General features: G+C 44.5%; 1 protein-coding gene and 1 long non-coding RNA gene across 2 annotated transcripts in view; one reads left to right on the forward strand and one right to left on the reverse strand.

The window, feature by feature from the left end:
* The window catches only part of LOC135983726 (uncharacterized), a 61,385-nt gene extending 52,243 nt beyond the window's left edge, over positions 1 to 9,142 (reverse strand). The window contains exons 1-2 of the long non-coding RNA XR_010601489.1: positions 5,521 to 9,142; positions 3,017 to 3,149 (exon numbers count right to left, since the gene is read on the reverse strand). This is a non-coding gene — a long non-coding RNA (uncharacterized LOC135983726). The remainder of the gene's footprint in view (positions 1 to 3,016; positions 3,150 to 5,520) is intronic.
* An 8,526-nt stretch (positions 9,143 to 17,668) lies between these two features.
* Positions 17,669 to 20,373, forward strand: LOC135983727 (uncharacterized). Its single transcript, XM_065596914.1, has 2 exons — positions 17,669 to 18,711; positions 19,310 to 20,373. The coding sequence occupies exons 1-2, from the start codon at positions 18,171 to 18,173 to the stop codon at positions 19,771 to 19,773; spliced, it is 1,005 nt and encodes a 334-aa protein (XP_065452986.1). The 5' UTR covers positions 17,669 to 18,170; the 3' UTR covers positions 19,774 to 20,373.
* The last annotated feature ends 684 nt before the right edge of the window (positions 20,374 to 21,057 follow it).

A 21,057-nucleotide genomic window follows, 5' to 3' on the forward strand; every position in this document is an offset into this window, starting at 1 on the left:
TACATAATTAATAGTGATGGAACTAATACTGCACCATTCATCATTAAAAAAAACTTTAAATGGTTTAATTAAAGCATCCCTCTCTAGACCATTTGTATGAATACTTTTCTCCTCTGTTCTGTTCATGTTCTTAGCTCACATGACCATAATATCTGAGCACCTTCCAGAAGTGCACTCCCCGAGTCTTGATTCCCAGTTGCTAGTAGATGTACTGGGGGCTGGGATGATGGTCATGTCCTCACCTGGACATACTGCTTCCCCTTTCAATCAGAGAGAAAAGCCCCAACATTCTGTCTGTCTTCTTCATGTGTGTACATGGGGTCTGTCCTCCCACGCGCCCAGGCAGGGGTAGCTGCAGTCAGTCCTTAGTAGGAGACTCATTCTGATGCCCTTATGGAACATCCGGAGGAGACTACGGCCCAGACTTTTAAGATATTTAGCATTGCTTCAGTCAGTGTCACAAAGCCTAAGGCCTAGATCCCCAAAAGTATTTAGGCACCTAAATAAATAGGAGTTAAGTGCCTGGGGCTAGGTCTACACTGGGGGGGGGGGGGGAAATCGATTTAAGATATGCAAATTCAGCTATGTGAATAGCGTAGCTGAATTCGACATATCCTATTTGACTTACCCCGCTGTGAGGATGGCAGCAAATTGACTGCCGTGGCTCCCCCGTCGACAGCACTTACTCCTCCTGACGAGGTGGGAGTACGTGCATCGATTCGGGGATCGATTTATCCGTCTAGATGAGACACGATAAATCGATCCCAGAGAGATTGATTTCTACCCACCGATCCGGGCGGGTAGTGTAGACTAGCCCCAAGTCTTTTTGAGGATCTGGGCCAAAGTGACTTAGGCAGCTAACTATTCATCATTAAGTGCTCCCAAATGCTATGGGACTTTTGAAAATGGGACTTTGTTGTCTTGCTTACGCTTTGCAATGCTTAGCAGAGCAATGCCTAAATACCTTTACAAATCTGGGCCTATATGCCTTTGCATGATTGCATCTGAGAGATTTAGTTATCAATCTAAGTTTTGAAAACATTTACAGAAAAAAAATCTCATTCAGAAGTTTATGCACTGAAAACTCAGACCATCTTGCAGTCAGCAATGGGGGTATCCAAGAACCTAGATAGAGAGATAACACATTCTGAAGACTATAGGATCTTTCTATATTGGAAAAACTAAACGGAAGAGTTTACTTGTTTGTTTCCCTCATCTCATGTGGAATGCAGACTTTAAAAGTATTTTTCCCCAACGTAAGGTATCTAGAGAATACATCTTTTACAATTTTTTGCCCTTTCCATGTTCAATATGGAAATGACCATCTTGCAATTTTTGTAATCATCTAACAATTTCTCCCTTTTGATTTCAACATTTAAGCAGGCAGTGGCTCCGTAATGCACCATAATTAGCTCCGATTGTGAAACTCCTTGCATAAAATAATGATGGAAGAGATCAATCACCTTAACAATAGCTAATGACACCTACCTAGAAACACAATCATCTTGCTCTGCAGTGACTATAGTGAGCTATTATTGTATCAGACCCACCTTGTATCCGAGATAGCACACTTACATTCTCCATTTTGAAGTTTGAAAAGGGATATTATCCCATTGTCCTATGTACCTCATTCAACCTTCATCCACCTACAGCCTGTTCTTACAGCCGCCAGCCCCAAAGAGGGTCATTTTGCTCACTCATCTCACCTGTGAGCAAAATGACCCTCTCAAAGGGACCCCTTCCATCCTCCGATGTCACCTCCTGCTTCCCAACTATTGTGATTTTGTCATCAACCACTACGCCTCAACTAGATCTTTCCTTATCACACTTAAAGTTTCCTTCCCCCAACAGAAAGGGAAGGTGGCCTGACTCTTACACTGAAACTGTGGATCCTGGCACACCTATAGAGAGCTGGGGAATTAGCACACAGGCTCAATCCCTCTACACTACCCCCAGAGCTTCCTTTCCTCACAGCAATTGTGTTGCCACAGCCTCCCTGCCAGAACCTATCCCAGCACTCTGCCCAGCAGCATTTTGGTGCACAGAGGGGAAGGACATGGTCAGCATCATCTTACTCTACAGAGTCTCTGCAGATTTGGAGTGAGGTGATGCCACAGAGAGTAGCCATCTCCTTTCTCAGTCTGTGGCGCTCTGACCCAACAGTAAGGGAACCGCCACAAGTTTGGTAGAAGGGGAGGTAATTCATGGGACTCTTTCGCCCCTCTTTGCATACCTTCCAACCCATTTTCACTCATTTCTGGGTAAGTGTCATGACCAGGATGTGGGCAGTCCCACCTAGCAATCAAAGCAGAAGTCGAGCCCAGTCCAATACCAGGAGGTCAGAGTCCAAGACAGGCCAGAGGGCAAATCAAGAGTCAGGTGTCAGAAGGCAGGCAGGGTCAGTTTACCAGGAGATTAGCAACAGGACATAGGAGTACGGGACACAATCCCAAGCAAGGAAAACCCAGTTGCACAGACAGCTTCCTGTTCCTGTGCTAGGTTTATATAGAAGCTGTGAACCAATCAGAATGCCCAGCATTCTGCCAATCACATTACAGGACTGGCATCCTCTGTCCGAGTTCAGGTCCTATTCTGATAACAGCAGGTCAGTGGGTGGCAGGCTGGTGCTTACTAGTACCAGCAAGCTCTGTAGACCAGGGTTCAAGGCCTGCAGCCTCTAACAGTGAGCTTTATTGTGCACCTTGGATGTTAGAGGATTGATCAGTTATTTCTGTGTCCAGATAAATGCTTCTCAGAAATCCACAACCTTGTTTGTGGCTTTTTGTGAAAAGCTAAAAGCCAGTCCACTGCAGTCCAGAAGTGATATAAATGGAACAAATTCTGTATTAACACAGGCTATGTGCATTGTTCTTACCAGAAAAGATTTAAAGCCCTTTCTACTAGATGCAGAGAGAGTAGCAGTTTCTGAAGCATCTATTTGTCAAATGCTGGGATTGCTGAAAACTGCAAGTCTGCTACCTGGAAATCAGTGGATACATTTACAAAGCATTATTACCTCATGACTATGTCCAGTTCCGTCTGGATCCTGCAGTCACAACAGCAGTGTGTCAGTCATTTTCAATTAGTAATATTGCTCAACCCTTCTTCAGAGGATTTTTCACTGCTAGCTAGTCTCTCCCTCTGGCAATCTGTAGAGGTGATGACATGAAAGAGAAAAAGAGGTTACTTAGTGAAATAACTTTTGTCCTCTCAATTTATTGCTTCTTCAGATCCATACTGGCCCCTCCACTTTAAAGGGTGTCTTGCCTGAGTCTGAGAGGAACTGTGGAACCATTACAAAGTGGGCTTTTACACCCTCAGTTCTAGAATGGTGAAACAGAGGGTCATGCACTCATAGTCACACAATGGCTTGAAATGAGGCAAGGCATATGAATTACGTTGTGATATCTGGGCCTACAAATTTACCCTAACTGGGAGTTCTACTGTAAAAAGTTTATATGATATCACAATAACCTATATAACAAATGTTAATAAGAACTAACTATGAAAAGTAACTCAAGTTGTTTTCAAAAATAAGTGTTAAACAGGTGCAAGAAAACCAGACAAGTAAATTAGTCTAAACAAAAAGGCAGAAGATGTGGAACCAGAAATTAATGAACCAAAATTGGTGTGTTGAAAATTAGAACTAATTGACGGACAAACTAATCAGCGGATTGGCTATTCCACCCACTATCCCCTTTGTGGGTCCTTAAAGAAAGAGACTTTGGAAAGAACAGATGGAAGCTTACTGGAGCAAACTTCACCATTATGGCTGTCAACCCCCACCATCTCCTGGTACCCTGGACCTTCATCCTAATTCTGAGAGATGTCCTGACCAGACCAGGCTGGAGAGAGTGGCCCAGATGACATCACCCTCTCTACTGGCTCCAGCTGAACCCCAAAGACTACCTAGGATGACGGTTGTTACTATCTTTGATACCATTTAGGAGACTGTCAAACAAGGGGGCTTTTCCTTTCTAAAACTGACTTTAACAACAGCAGCAGCAGCTCCAGTATCTCAGCTATCTTTTTCTCTTTTCCCCAAAAGGAAAACTATTACAATCTTTATCACCATCTACAAGACTGCCAAACAACAGGGTTTTTTTTTCCTTCTAAAACTCTCTCCAGGTACAAGGAAAGGGAACAAGGAATGTTGTTAAAATGACAGCCTTATTTAAACCTTCACATGGTTTTCCTTCTTTTCTGTACATTTAATAAAAGTTTTAAAGGATTTTTAATGATATGTTTGCCATGGTACTCAGCAGGTTAAGATCTCTGTATACAAAGCCCCAAACTAGTTTAACACTGTCTAATGCTGGACAGTGACTGGCTTATGTTAACACCTTTGCCCATTTATTCCATCTAAATTGATCCAACAGTTTACAGAGGGGATCTGTGGAGGCAATATATTCAGAAAACAAAACTTACTTCTGTAAGTAGCCTTTTCTACAACAGAATGCCCAGGTGGATGAAGGGCGCCAAGGCTTCCAGACCCCTAGCTTATCTGAAAAACTGTCCCTTGACTATTTCAATTATTTCTCACCTCCCTCCCATTTCTCACCACTCCCTTGCACTCCTCTGTGCTCCTTATATAGCACCCACTTGTATTCCTTCCAGAGCAACCATAATTGCCCCCACTGTGTCCTTTGTTCTCCCTCTACATCCCGCATTGTACGCGTCCTAATCCCTTTTATCTCTTCCTTTGTATTCTGAAAGTGCCCAGGACAAATTCCCAAAACTTGAGACAGTTCCAGATAAATTGGGACTGCTGGCAACTGCAGAAGCATTGTGTATCCCTTTTGTATTGGCTAATTGTTGTAATTGTTATCTCAAAAAGCCATACATGTGAATTCAGCCCATTGAAACTTGCATTTCAACACGTTTCTCCTTAAATACCACCCCAACAATGGTGATCAGTAAAGGTGCTCCTGCTGATAGTCCCTAGATTTGCACTGAGGGAAAATGGAGGTACCATATTGTGATGGGTTGGATCACAGAAACCCCCTTGGGGCTGCCAAATGATGTGCCAACACTACTTCTGCCCCTGCTTTCCCTGCCATCCTGGAACTCCAGCACCCTGTCTTGTTGAGCCAGACATGCCAGTCTGCTCCAACACAGACCCAGGGTCTGAACCATATGCCCCAAAGCTGCAGACTTAACTGAAAGCAACTTAAAAAGTGTTCCTGTCTAACACTCAGATGCCCAACTCCCAATGGGGTCCAAACCCCATCTGTTTTACCCTGTATAGAGCTTATACAGGGTAAACTCATAAATTGTTCGCCCTCTATAACACTGATAGAGAGATGTACAGCTATTTGCTGCCCCCTCCCCCCCCCAGGTATTAATACATACTCTGGGTTAATTAATAAGTAAAAGTGATTTTATTAAATACAGAAAGTAGGATTTAAGTGCTTCCAAGTAGTGACAGACAGAACAAAGTGAATTACTAAGTAAAATAAAATAAAACACGTAAATCTAAGCCTAATACAGTAATAAAACTGAATATAGATAAAATCTCACCCTCAGAGATGTTTCAATAAGCTTCTATCGCAGACTGGACGCCTTCCTAGTCTGGGCACATTCCTTTCCCCTGGTACAGCCCTTGTTCCAGCTCAGGTGGTAGCTAGGGGATTTCTCATGATGGCTGCCCCCTTTGTTCTGTTCCACCCACTTATATATCTTTTGCATAAGACAAGACTCCTTTGTCCCTCTGGGTTCACACCCCTCCTTCTCAATGGAAAAACACCAGGTTAAAGCTTATATGATAGGTAGATATTTATAAATATTAATAGGAATAACATATTTTTGCTTTGCCTGTGTGAATACATAGATTTAATCCTCTCTCCTTGTTAGAATAAAAGGAACCTGTACAGGATGAGAGGACTTCTCACTATTGCATCAAGCACTAGTGATCTGCTCATATGGATATGGGGTAGTAGTGGTTAAATGTCATTTCATTCATTCTTTGTTCTTCTCAGGTGTAGCCACCTATTCCATATGCAACATGCTCTTTTCTTGTTACCATTCATGACATAAACATATGTTTGGGAACATATGTTCATTTGAAATTTGAAAGGAACAAAATAACGTATTTGATCCAGAAATTTAAAATCACTACAATCTGCAGAAATTTCTAGAACTCTCTAGTGTTTATCATCACTGAGAGTATGGACCTGAACCTGTATTCATTGAAGTTCATAACAAAACTTCCCTTGATATCAGTGGGTTCAGGATCAAGGCTCCAGAGAAGATTATTTAAGATTGTAGTGAGAAGTAAACCTAGCAGCTTTCAGCAACAATATTCATAGGCCTTGATTTTTGACATCCATTCCTTTTCTTCACTTGTAAGATCACGAGGACAGAGACTGTGTTTGCAAGGGATTTCCACAGTACTTAGCACAATGAGGTCCTTCTTCTGATTGAATCCTTTGGGTGCTACTGTAATATAAAGAGTAAATAACAGTAATAACCATTCACTTGAGGAAAATGGGGGGGGGAACAGGGCTGACATCATGGCAGGGGTCTACTACAGACCACCAATTCAAGACGAAGAGATAGATTAGGGATTTCTAGAACAAATAGCAGAACTATCCAAAACACAAGACCTGGTAGTAATTGGGGACTTTAACTACCCAGACAGCTGTGGGAAAAGTAATACAGCAAAACACTTATTAGTTATTGGAATGTGCTGGGGACCACTTGTTTCAGAAGATGGAGGAGGTAACCAGTGACACAGTTATTTTAGACTTGATTCTGATTAACAGGGAGGAATTGGCTGTGAATGTGAAGATGGAAGGGAATGGGATGAAAGTGACAATGAAATGATAGATTTCATGATTCTAAGGAAAAGGAGTGAGGGCAGCAGAATCTTCTTATCAGATGTGGAGTCTGAGGAGCCAGTTTGCGGCAGCCTCATCAGCGAAGTGCAGATCCCTCAGACCACCATCAAATCTGGTCAGAGGGCAGTGGTCAGTGATGTGAGACACTGTCTGTCTTTGGCCACATCACATGTGGGATCCTCTCATTGGCCCCAGGTGTGAAGGTTGGCTGCACATTGACACTGTCCCATTCAAAATTGGTTCAGAAGGGCCCGTGAGCAGCATGGCAAATCAAAGCCAGGTCAGTCCTGAGTCTGGTGCTATTCAATATTTTCATTATGAGTTGAATGATGGGGTGGAGAGTATGCTTATAAAATTTGCAGATGACACCAAGCTGGGAGGGGGTCACATGCACATTCATGAGCAGGATTAGAATTTGGATTCAATAAGATGAAATTCAATAAAGACAAGTGCAAAGTACCACACTTATGAAGGAAAAATCAAATGCACAACTACAAAATGGGGAATAACTGGCAAGGCAGTAGAACTGCAGAAAAGGCTATGGGGATTATAGTGGATCACAAATGAAATATGAACCAACAATGTGACGCAGTTGCAAAAAAAGACAGGTATCATTCTGGGGTGTATTAACAGGAGTGTGGTATGTTAAAGACATGCGAGGTAATTGTTCTGCTCTGCTCAGAACACGTGAGGCTTCAGTTAGAATATTGTATCCAGTTCTGGGTGCCACACTTTAAGAAAGATGTAGACAATTGGAGAGAATCTAGAGTAGAGCAACAAACATGATAAAAAGTTTAGAAACCCTGATCTGTGAAGAAAGATTTAAAAAACTGGATATGTTTAGTCCTGAGAAAAGAAAACGGAGTGGGGAACTGATAGCAGTCTTCAAATATCTCAAGGGCTGTTATAAGGAGGACCGTGATCAATTGTTCTCCATTTCCAATGCAGGTGGACAAGAAGTAAAGGGCTTAATCACAACAAGGGAGATTTGGGTTAGATATTTAAAAAAAAATTATCTAGAAGGATTGTTAAGTACTGGAATAGGTTATCAAAGGAGGTTGTGGAATCCCTGTCACTGGAGGTTTTTAAGAACAGGTTAAGCAAACATCTGTCAGGAATGGTCTAGGTGTACTTGGTCCTGCCTTAGGATGGGGAGGATGGACTTGATGACCTCTTAAGGTCCCTTCCAGACCCTCATTTCTATGATAGGAGAATATTGTACAAGTAAGTTGCTCTGTCTGGGGCCCTATTACCCTTGTAAGTATGTCCACATTGGAAAATGTACAATATTTTACTTATTTTTCTCACACTGAAGGAAATAGCTGCATAGTTCAACTCACTAGTTTAAAGTACAGGAAGTAAAAAATCAGAGATTTGTACAATATAAGTGATGGCAATAAAAAGCCAATAATACTTTAAAGGTTCAGTATTTATCACAGTAATAAAGTCTTTAAGTTTGCTATTTTATGAACCTATGATTTCACTTCTGCCTCAATACTATTTCATTACTTGCTGTTCTATTTATGAAATCTTACTGTAACAAAGCAGAGTAACCATGTATTTTCCTTTTCCGAGGTACAAATAATTACAGGTGGCCTTGTTAGCAATACTTATAATTAAGGTTACCTAATGCTTTCCGTTGAAAGATCTTGTTTTCAGCTGCTCAAAGCTTTGCCAAATTTTAATGGCTTGGTCTGAAATTTGCCATGTCAGATATCTGCCTCGGTGTAATTATTAAAGTTTCAGCAAAAATGGCTCCGTTGTTTCCAAGAATGAGATTAGAGAAAAATACATTGTTTTGCCAATGTTAAAAATTCTTACAACCATTTTGTTGTAATGCTGTAATGCCTCCATGCTTTGGAGAAGGATCTTGACATTTCAGTGGCAGGGAAGAGACGCCCAGGGGCCAAAAATTCACCCAAATTTAGCTGATTTATAAGCCTCTGAAAATCACTGTTTGCACATTATTGTAGAGGTTTGTTAGAGTTTCACAGCAGAATCCTCCAAATATTCCATCTATATTGAACATGCTTCACCCCCGGAAGTCACTGAACATGTTTCAGACTGGGGCTATGCAAGGATTTTCCTGCAGTGGCTCTAGCTGGCTGGTGGGGGCCATTGCTGGACCCTGAGATTGCGAGCAGGAAAATGCTCTCCAGTGCACTCAATACTCCCCCTAATGGTGTCCAGGCAGCATAAAAAAAGAAGGAAGAAGCAGCCTGACTCAGATGCAGACTTGTGAGGAGTTGGGTGGGGATGGGGGAGGCAGACGAGGTCAGACTGGGAGTGCTGGGCCTGGGGCCCATTTTTTTGTTTTTTTAAACTTCTCCCTCTTTTCTTCTGTTGTGGGCCCCTAGCCTTCTCTGTAACTGTGTCCCTAACTTGAACTTGATTCCCAAACCTGAGTCATTCTTTTTAGGTGACAATCTGAGGAACTGTCCCAGATTGAGGTGTCATTAGAGGAGGTTTGGAACAAATTGATAGACTAAACAGTAATAAGTTACCAGGACTAGATGGTATTCACCCAAGAGTTCTGAAGGAACTCAAATGTGAAATTGCAGAACTATTAACTGTTGTCTGTAACCTATCATTTAAATCAGCTTCTGTACCAAATGACTGGAGAATAGCTAATGTGATACCAATTTTAAAAAAGGGCTCCAGGGGTGTCCCCGGCAATTACAGGCCAGTAAGCCTGACTTCAATTCTGGGCAAACTGGTTAAAACTATAGTAAAGAACAAAATTGTTAGAGACATGAACATAATTTGTTGGGGAATAGTTAACATGATTATTGTAAAGGGAAATCATGCCTCACCAATCTTCTAGAATTATTTGAGGGGGTCAACAAGCATGTGGACAAGGGGGATCCAATGGATATAGTGTATTTAGATTTTCAGAAAGCCTTTGACAAGGTCCCTCACCAAAGGCTATTAAGCAAAGTAAGCAGTCATGGGGTAAGAGGGAAGGTTCTCTCATGGATTGGTAACTGGTTAAAAGATAGGAAACAAAGGGTAGAATAAATGGTCAGTTTTCAGAATGGAGAGAGGTAAATAATGGTGTCCCCCAGGGGTCTGTACTGGGCGCAGTCCTATTCAACATATTCATAAATGATCTGGAAAAAGGGATAAAATGAGGTGGACATTTTGCAGGTGATTCAAAACTATTCAAGATAGTTAAGTCCCAAGCAAACTGCGAAGAGCTACAAAAGGATCTCTCAAAACTGGGTGACTGGACAACAAAATGTCAGATGAAATTCAATTTTGATAAATGCAAAGTAATGCACATTGGAAACATAATCCCAACTATACATATAAAATGATGCGGTCTAAATTAGCTGTTACCACTCAAGAAAGAAATTTTGGAGTCATTGTGGATAGTTCTCTGAAAACATCCACTCAATGTGCAGCAGCAGTTAAAAAAGCAAACAGAATGTTGGAAATCATTAAGAAAGAGAGATAGAATATGAGGCAGAAAATATCATATTGCCTCTATATAAATCCATGGTACACCCACATCTTGAATACTGTGTGCAGATGTGTTCGCCTCATCTCAATAAAGATATATTGGACTTGGAAAAGGTTCAGAAAAGGGCAACAAAAATGATTAGGGGTATGGATCAGCTTCCGTATGAGGAGAGATTAATAAAACTGGGACTTTTCAGCTTGGAAAAGAGACGACTAAGGGGGTATATGATTGAGGTCTATAAAATCATGACTGGTGTGGAGAAAGTAAATAAGGAAGTCAAGTATCAGTGGGGAGCCGTGTTAGTCTGTGTCTACAAAAACAACAAGGAGTCTGGTGGCACCTTAAAGATGAATAGATTTATTTGGGCATAAGCTTTCGTGGGTAAAAACCTCACTTCTTCGGATGCATAGAGTGAAAGTTACAGACGCAGGCATTATATACTGACACATGGAGAGCAGGGAGTTACTTCGCAAGTGGAGAACCAGTGTTGACAGGGCCAATTCAATCAGGGTGGATGTAGTCCACTCCCAATAATGGATGAGGAGGTGTCAATTCCAGGAGAGGAAAAGCTGCTTCTGTAATGAACCAGCCACTCCCAGTCCCTATTCAAGCCCAGATTAATGGTGTTAAATTTGCAAATGAATTTTAGTTCTGCTGTTTCTCTTTGAAGTCTGTTTCTGAAGTTTTTTTGTTCAATGATAGTGACTTTTAAATCTGTAATAGAATGACCAGGGAGATTGAAGTGTTCACTTACTGGCTTATGTATGTTACCATTCCTGATGTCCTATTTAGAAAAACTGGACGTGCACAAGTCCATGGGGCCGGATGCGCTGCATCCGAGGGTGCTAAAGGAGTTGGCAGGTGAGATTGCAGAGCCATTAGCCATTATTTTTGAAAACTCATGGCAATCGGGGGAGGTCCCAGATGACTGGAAAAAGGCTAATGTAGTGCCCATCTTTAAAAAAGGGAAGAAGGAGGATGGGAACTACAGGCCAGTCAGCCTCACCTCAGTCCCTGGAAAAATCATGGAGCAGGTCCTCAAGGAATCAATTATGAAACATTTAGAGGAGAGGAAAGTGATCAGGAACAGTCAGCATGGATTCACGAAGGGGAAGTCGTGCCTGACTAACCTAATTGCCGTCTATGATGAGATAACTGGCTCTGTGGATGAGGGGAAAGCAGTGGATGTGTTATTCCTTGACTTTAGCAAAGCTTTTGATACTGTCTCCCACAGTATTCTTGCCGCCAAGTTAAAGAAGTATGGACTGGATGAATGGACTGTAAGGTGGATAGAAAGCTGGCTAGATCGTCGGGCTCAACGGGTAGTGATCAATGGCTCCATGTCTAGTTGTACAGCCGGTTTCAAGTGGAGTGCCCCAAGGGTCGGTCCTGGGGCCGGTTTTGTTTAATATCTTTATTAATGATCTGGAGGATGGTGTGGACTGCACTCTCAGCAAGTTTGCAGATGACACTAAACTAGGAGGCATGGTAGATACACTAGAGGGTAGGGATCGGATACAGAGGGACCTAGACAAATTAGAGGATTGGGCTGAAAAAAACCTGATGAGGTTCAACAAGGACAAGTGCAGAGTCCTGCACTTAGGACGGAAGAATCCCATGCACTGCTACAGACTAGGGACCAAATGGCTAGGTAGCAGTTCTGCAGAAAAGGACCTAGGGGTCACAGTGGACAAGAAGCTGGATATGAGTCAACAGTGTGCTCTTGTTGCCAAGAAGGCTAATGGCATTTTGGGCTGTATAAGTAGGGGCATTGCCAGCAGATCGAGGAACGTGATTGTTCCCCTTTATTCGACATTGGTGAGGCCTCATCTGGAATACTGTGTCCAGTTTTGGGCCCCACACTACAAGAAGGATGTGGAAAAATTGGAAAGAGTCCAGCGGAGGGCAACAAAAATGATTAGGGGTCTGGAGCACATGACTTATGAGGAGAGGCTGAGGGAACTGGGATTGTTTAGTCTCCAGAAGAGAAGAATGAGGGGGGATTTGATAGCAGCCTTCAACTACCTGAAGGGGGGTTCCAAAGAGGATGGAGCTCGGCTGTTCTCAGTGGTGGCAGATGACAGAACAAGGAGCAATGGTCTCAAGTTGCAGTGGGGGAGGTCCAGGTTGGATATCAGGGTGGTGAAACCCTGGAATGCGTTACCTAGGGAGGTGGTGGAGTCTCCTTCCTTGGAGGTTTTTAAGGCCCAGCTTGACAAAGCCCTGGCTGGGATGATTTAGCTGGGAATTGGTCCTGCTTTGAGCAGGGGGTTGGACTAGATGACCTCTTGAGGTCCCTTCCAACTCTGATATTCTATGATTCTATGATTTGTGTCCATTTATTCTTTTGCGGAGGGACTGTCCGGTTTGGCCAATGTACATGGCAGAGGGGCATTGCTGACACATGATGGCATATATAACATTAGTGGATGTGCAGGTGAATGAGCCCTTGATGGTGTGACTGATGTGGTTGGGTCCTCTGATGGTGTCGCCAGAATAGATATGGGGACAGAGTAGGCAACGAGGTTTGCTACAGGGATTGGTTCCTGGGTTGGTGTTTCTGTGGTGTGGTATGTAGTTGCTGGTGAGTATTTGCTTCAGGTTGGGGGGTTGTCTGTAAGCGAGGACTGGCCTGCCTCCCAAGGTCTGTGAGAGTGAAGGATCATTTTCCAGGATAGGTTGTAGATCGTGGATAATGTGCTGGAGAGGTTTTAGCTGGGGGCTGTATGTGATGGCCAGTGGTGTTCTGTTATTGTCCTTGTTGGGCCTGTCCTGTAGTAGGTGATTTCTGGGTACCCGTCTTGCTCTGTTAATCTGTTTCCTCACTTCCCCAGGTGGGTATTGTAGTTTTACGAATGCTTGATAAAGATCTTGTAGGTGTTTGTCTCTGTCTGAGGGGTTGGAGCAAATTCGGTTGTATCTTAGGGCTTGGCTGTAGACAATGGATCGTGTGATGTGTCTTGGATGGAAGCTGGAGGCATGTAGGTACGTATAGCGGTCAGTAGGTTTCCGGTATAAGGTGGTGTTTACGTGACCATCACTTATTTGCACTGTAGTGTCCAGGAAGTGGATCTCTTGTGTGGACTGGTCCAGGCTGAGGTTGATGGTGGGGTGGGAATTGTTGAAGTCCAGGTGGAATTCTTCAAGAGCCTCCTTTCCGTGGGTCCATATGATGAAGATGTCATCAATGTAGCACAAGTAGAGGAGGGGCACTAGGAGACGAGAGCTGAGGAGTACCCATAGCAGTGCCACTGACTTGAAGGTATAAATTGTCCCCAAATCTGAAGTGGTTGTGGGTGAGGACAAAGTCACAAAGCTCAGCCACCAGGCGTGCTGTGGCCTCATCAGGGATACTGTTCCTGACAGCTTGTAGTCCATCCTCATGTGGAATATTGGTGTAAAGTGCTTCTACATCCATGGTGGCCAGGATGGTGTTTTCAGGCAGAACACCAATGCATTGTAGTTTCCTCAGGAAGTCGGTGGTGTCTCGAAGATAGCTGGGAGTGCTGGTAGTGTAGGGTCTGAGGAGAGAGTCCAAATAGCCAGATAATCCTGCTGTAAGAGTGCCAATGCCTGAGATGATGGGGCGTCCAGGGTTTCCGGGTTTATGGATCTTGGGTAGCAGATAGAATACCCCTGGTCGGGGTTCTGGGGGTGTGTCCATGTAGATTTGTTCCCGTACTGTAGCTGGGAATTTCTTGAGCAGATGGTGTAGTTTCTTTTGGTATTCCTCAGTGGGATCAGAGGATAGTGGCTTGTAGAATGTGGTCTTGGAGAGTTGCCTGGCAGCCTCCTGTTCATAATCCGACCTATTCATTATGACTACAGCACCTCCTTTGTCAGCCCCTTTGATGATAATGTCAGAGTTGTTTCTGAGGCTTTGGATGGCATAGCGTTCTGTACGGCTGAGGTTATGGGACAAGTGATGTTGTTTGTCCACAATTTCAGCCTGTGCACGTCTGCGGAAGCACTCTATGTAGAGGTCCAGTCTGTCATTTCGACCATCAGGAGGAGTCCACGCACAGTTCTTCTTCTTGCAGTGTTGGTAGGAGGGTTCCTGTGGGTCAGTGCACTGTTCAGTGGTGCGTTGAAAATATTCCTTGAGACGGAGACGACGAAAGTAGGCTTCCAGATCACCGCAGAACTGTATCATGTTCATGGGGATGGTGGGACAGAAAGAGAGTCCCCTGAGATAGGACAGACTCTTCTGCTGGGCTAAGTGTTTGGTTGGAAAGATTGATAATGTTGTTAGATGAGTTGAGGGTACCACTGTTGTAGCCCCCTGTGGCAGGTAGGAGTTTAGATCGCTTACTGTCCTTTTTCCTCTGTAAATAAGGAAGTTTTATTTACTCCTTCTCATAACACAAGAACTAGGGGCCACCAAATGAAATTAATAGGCAGCAGGTTTAAAACAAACAAAAGGAAGTATTTTTTCACACAACATACAGTCAACCTGTGGAACTCTTTGCCAGAGGATGTTGTGGAGGCCAAGACTAGAACAGGGTTCAACAAATAACTAGATAAATTCATGGAGGATAGGTCCATCAATGGCTATTAGCCAGGCTGGGCAGGGATGGTGTCCCTAGCCTCTGTTTGCCAGAAGCTGGGAATGGGCGACAGGGGATGGATCACTTGATGGTTACCTGTTCTGTTCATTCCCTGTGGGGCACCTGGCATTGGCCACTGTTGGAAGACAGGATACTGGGCTAGATGGACCTTTGGTCTGATCCAGTATGGCCGTTCTTATGTTCTTTATCTGCACACCTGAGCTCTGGCTCATTAGTTTCACCTGATGTAGCTCTAAATTTCACAGATTTCTTTCGGAATCTCAGAGATATTAGTTAGCTCTTTTGCCCACTACCGCAGTCATTCCAAACCAGCAATTAATTTGTGAACAGTGTGGTGGGTGAATTCTTATTGTCAACTATGATTTTTTTGCCATGAATACCTACACGCACATGAGTAGTGCTCAAAAGCACAAGCTGCAGCAGGCCTGTGAAAAAAGAAGATCAGAGACGTATGAGTGGTTTCTTGAAACATGCAAAGTTCGACTGTGTTCCTGATGAACAGTCTAAGGACGGGTCTACCACTTGCACTTATGAACCTTCCTTAGTTAGTGAAGATGTTGATTTGGGTTTGTCAGACTTGTTGGGTGCTGGAGTCTCTGACTGCAGCACAGAGCTTGTCACTGAATTGGTGGGTCCTGGAGTATCTGAGTCCAGGATAGAAAATAGCCCATTGCTTGCTAGTGCAGCTGTTATGGATGAGGCTACTAAAAGTGGTTCAGTTACTGAAAGTATGGGGTTTTGGCTTTGACAAGCAAATCCAGCTACTTGGCCACAAGTGACAGATTCTTGTAGATGTTTTTTGATAGAAAATGATTCCACTGTTAATTTAGAGCAAGACATTTCACCTAGCAAATGCAAGAAATATTAAAATCGTGGTTCTTTGTCAAAACTCGTAATGGGAAGTTACACCAGTGATCTTGCTTGATGTACACTTCGAATCTTGCCTCCTTATTCTGTTTTGCTTGTTTGATCTTCCAACCAAATTCCTCGCCTTCCTTTGAAAACCATGAAACTGGATTCACAAACTTTTTCCACTTTAGCATGTGATTATGCCAACACAAATGTTCAAAGGAGCACATAGAGGCAATCTTTTGCTCGGTGGAACTTGCAGAACAATTGGGAAAGGGTTGCACAACTACAAAGGTATGCAAACCTGCTATCAGATGCAGAAAGACACATGGCACAATATTTTGGTATGTCTCCTGGGTATTTTGTTGTACTTATAGGAAAGGTGTTTAGCTTTGAGTGGTTCAGATGAGAAATTAGACAGTCCTAATAATGATAATTTACTTGAATTATTTGCTAGCTATGATAGTATGTTGCAAAATCATGTGAAATCAATTATTATGTTTGATGGCCAGTACCACAAAGGTAATGTACTGATCAAACCAAATTCAAAATCAATGTATTGATAGGATCGCAAGAAAAGTGTGGCACACTATCTTTGACAAGGTTAAGAAAGTCAAATACTTCTTTATTATTTGAAGTTTCAAAAGATGGAATGAAGGCTGTTAAGAGCTTTGTAGATTTCATTGATATCCATACCAAAACAGGGGAGGTATTATGGATGCTATGTTACAGAAGCTGAAAAAAAAGATGTTTTAGCTATGGCTGATTGCAGAAGACAAAGCTATAACAATGGAGCTAACATGGCTGCAGCATACAAAGGTGTTCAAACTCAAATTCAGTAAATAAATAAGCACATATGCGTCATTCCTTTTGCTGCCCAATCACTGAATCTTATTGGAGAAGCTGCTGAAATGGTTGTTTCCCCAGTTCTATTTTTCAGAATTGTTTGAAGACAGTACATCCTGTTTTTTGCTACTACTAGTCATTGGGATGTGTTGGAAAAAACATATTAGCATTACATTAAAATCCCAAAGCACGACAAGATGGTCAGCAAGGGTAGAGGCAATTCATCCACTGCTAAATCAGGCTGAGGGTGTTCTTGATGCTTTAGATTAATTCAAGGCTTCACATAATCTTACACCAGATATTAAGTTGGAAACTGATAGCTTGCAAACAAACCTTTCAGAGTTTTTGTTTCATGTTTTGGCCGAAATGTGGTATACTATCTTATCGACAATTAACATTGTGAGCAAAAATTGCAGATCCAGATCATGACATTCAAATGGCTTGCAGCTTACTTGGTGGCCTACAACATGCTTTATCAGAGTTATGGTCCTCTGGGTTCACTGCATGTAAGGAAGCTGCTGCTTCACAAGCTGAAACGTTAGGAAGATCCACACAGTTCAAAGAGAAATGATCTTGAGGGAGGAAAGTAACAGCAAGTGCACTTGCAAAGGATGAAAGGTCATCAGATCCCAAAAAAGTCTTTGAATGAGAGGTTTGCAACCCCATCTTAGACACAATATTAACACAGTTGGATGGTAGGATGTGCAAGTCTCAGGAATCCGGGTCTACAGCAGAGACATTCTCCGAGCAACTTAATGAGTGCAGCTGGCCTGTAGTAGGCTGCCTGATAGGCTACACCACCTGATTGGTTGGAAGAGTCAGCAGATTAGTGCGTAAACCCAGCAGCAGCAGCAGTTTGCTGGCTGCTCAAAGCATTCACCCATAGCTGCATTAGCTCCTGCATCTGCTTGTTCCCAGCCCTGCTTCTGCCCTGGGCCCAGCAATGCCCCTGCCTTGCTTCACACCAAGTAATCAGGATCTGACCCTCGGTTCCAATTCCTGATTTCTGACTCCGGCTCTGATATTGGATCCTAAACCTGGCTCCTGATTCTTGCTCTAATCACTAGGCCTGATTGCCCATGTCCCCATCTCTGACAGTAAATATGATGGAGTTGGAGAAAGGTTTGCTTTTTTGATGGGTGAGAACCTGTAAAGTCTCAGCAGCAAAAACCTAACGAGACACATCTGACACTTAGCAAGCAGCTAAGGATTGAAACTCAGGCCTGGTCTACACTACGGGTTTAGGTCGACTTTAGCAGCGTTAAACCGAATTAAGCCTGGACACGTCCACACAACGAAGCCCTTTCTTTCGACTTAAAGGGTCCTTTAAACCGGTTTCTTTACACCACCTCTGACGAGGGGATTAGCGATAAAACCGGTCTTTGCGGGTCGGAATTGGGGTAGTGTGGACGGAATTCGACGTTATTGGCCTCCGGGAGCTATCCCACAGTGCTTCATTGTGACCGCTCTGGACAGCACTCTCAACTCAGATGCACTGACCAGGTAGACAGGAAAAGACCCGCGAAGGTTTGAATTTCATTTCCTGTTTGCCCAGCGTGGAGAGCACAGGTGACCCCGCAGAGCTCATCAGCACAGGTAACCGTGATGGAGTCCTCCCAGGATCGCAAAAGAGCTCCAGCATGGACCGAACGGGAGGTACGAGATCTGCTCGCCATATGGGGAGATGAAGCAGTGATAGCTGAACTCCGTAGCAGTAAAAGAAATGGAAAAGTATTAGAAAAGATCTCCAAGGCCATGAAGGACCGAGGCCATAACAGGGACACACAGCAGTGCCGCGTGAAAATTAAGGAGCTACGGCAAGCTTACCACAAAGCCAGAGAAGCAAACGGAAGGTCCGGGGCAGAGCCGCAAACTTGCCGCTACTACATGGAGCTGCATGCGATCCTAGGGGGTGCAGCCACCACTACCCCAACCGTGTGCTATGACTCTCTCACTGGAGAAACACACAGGGAAGACGGTTCGGGGAACGAGGAAGATGACGATGGAGGTACTGTAGGTAGCTCACAGCAGCAAGGAAGCGGAGAAACCGGTTTCCCCAACAGCCAGGATATGTTTGTGACCCTGGACCTGGAACCAGTAACCCCCGAACTCACCCAAGACCCTCAGGGCACACAGGAGACCTCTGGTGAGTGTAACTTTGTAACTATTTGTAAACATTACAAAAAAAAAGCAAGCGTGTTTAATGATTACTTTGCCCTGGCAATCGCGGCCAGTACATCTACTGGAAAAGTCTGTTAACGTGTATGGGGATGGAGCGGAAATCCTCCAGGGACATCTCCAGAAAGCTCTCCTGGTTGAAATGGGGTGATTTTATTAAGGGGACATTCAGAGGCGCCCGTTCCTGCTCTTCTGACCAGAAATGTTCCCCGCTGTTAACCACGCGGTGGGGGGGGAGGGGTGAAGTGATCATCCCAGAGAATCGTGTGTGTGTGGGAGGGGGGGGGGTTTACTTGTGTTTGTGCCGCATGTTAACCGGGAAACCGCAGCCCCCTCCTTTTACATTGAAACCCCATTTTAAATGGACAACCCAATTCATCCTTGATATGGGAAATGCGCTGCTGTTTGCAACCTTTCCCGCATGTTAAGAAGGTTAAAAAAGCCAAAACACTGTGGCCTACGATGGCTGCCTGCAAGCCGAAATATGCGACCTTGTAATGAAAGAGTGTACCCATTGTTCTCTAAAATGTGTCTTTTTTAACCACCTCTCCCTTCTCCTCCGCCAGCTGCAAATGTTTCTCCTTCGCAGAGGCTCATGAACATTAGAAAGAGAAAACGTAGGACGAGGGACGAGATGTTCACGGAGCTGCAGATGTCCGCCCAGGCTGATAGAGCACAGCAGAATGCGTGGAGGCAGTCAATGACGGAGATGAGAAAAGCCCAATATGAACGAGAGGAGAGGTGGCGGGCTGAATCGCGGGAAGAACAGAGCAAGTGGCGGGCTGAAGACGATAGGTGGCGTCAGCTTGCAGACAGACGGCAAGAGGCAATGCTCCGTCTGCTGGAGCATCAAACTGATATGCTCGAGCGTATGGTTGAGTTGCAGGAAAGGCAGCAGGAGCAGAGACCGCCGCTACAGCCCCTGTGTAACCAACAGCCCTCCTCCCCAAGTTCCATAGCCTCCTCACCCAGACGCCCAAGAACACGGTGGGGGGGGCCTCCGTCCACCCAGTCACTCCACCCCAGATGATCGCCCAAGCATGAGAAGGCTGGCCTTCAATAAGAGTTAAAGTTTTAAAATGCAGTGTGTCCTTTTCCATCCCTCCTCCCCCACCCATCCCAGGCTACCTTGGCAATTATCCCCCTACCTCTGTAAGGAACTAATAAAGAATGCATGAATGTTAAAAAAAATGACTTTATTGCCTCTGCAAGCGGGAGGGGAGGGTGGGGTGGGGTGGTTGGTTTACAGGGAAGTAGAGTGAACCGGGTCGGGGGGGGGGTTTGGAGGGTTCATCAAGGAGAAACAAACAGAAGTTTCACACAGTAGCCTGGCCAGTCACAAAACTCGTTTTCAAAGCTTCTCTGATGCGCACCGCGCCCTGCTGTGCTCCTCTAACCGCCCTGGTGTCTGGCTGCGCGTAATCAGCGGCCAGGCGAGTTGCCTCAACCTCCCACCCCGCCATAAAGGTCTCCCCCTTACTCTCACAGATATTGTGGAGCGCACAGCAAGTAGCAATAACAATGGGGATATTCTTTTCGCTGAGGTCTGAGCGAGTCAGTAAGCTGCGCCAGCACGCTTTTAAACGTCCAAATGCACATTCCACCACCATTCGGCACTTGCTCAGCCTGTAGTTGAACAGGTCCTGACTCCTGTCCAGGCTGCCTGTGTACGGCTTCATGAGCCATGGCATTAAGGGGTAGGCTGGGTCCCCAAGGATCACGATAGGCATTTCAACATCCCCAATGGTCACTTTCTGGTCCGGGAAGAAAGTCCCTTCCTCCAGCTTTCGAAACAGAGCAGAGTTCCTGAAGACGCGAGCATCATGTACCTTTCCCGGCCATCCCACGTTGATGTTGGTGAAACGTCCCTTGTGATCCACAAGGGCTTGCAGCAGCATTGAAAAGTACCCCTTGCGGTTTACGTAGTCGGTGGCTTGGTGCTCCGGTGACAAGATAGGGATATGGGTTCCGTCTATGGCCCCGCCACAGTTTGGGAATCCCATTTCAGCAAAACCATCCACTATTGACTGCACGTTGCCCAGAGTCACTACCCTTGCTATCACCAGGTCTTTCATTGCCCTGGCAAATTGGATCACAGCAGCCCCCACCGTAGATTTGCCCACTCCAAATTGATTCCCGACTGACCGGTAGCTGTCTGGCGTTGCAAGCTTCCACAGGGCTATCGCCACTCGCTTCTCAACTGTGAGGGCTGCTCTCATCTTGGTATCCTGGCGTTTCAGGGCAGGGGACAGCAAGTCACAAAGTTCCATGAAAGTGCCCTTACGCATGCGAAAGTTTCGCAGACACTGGGAAT

The sequence above is a fragment of the Chrysemys picta genome, chromosome 5, assembly GCF_011386835.1.
Source record: "Chrysemys picta bellii isolate R12L10 chromosome 5, ASM1138683v2, whole genome shotgun sequence".
NCBI classification, from domain to species: Eukaryota; Metazoa; Chordata; order Testudines; family Emydidae; genus Chrysemys; species Chrysemys picta.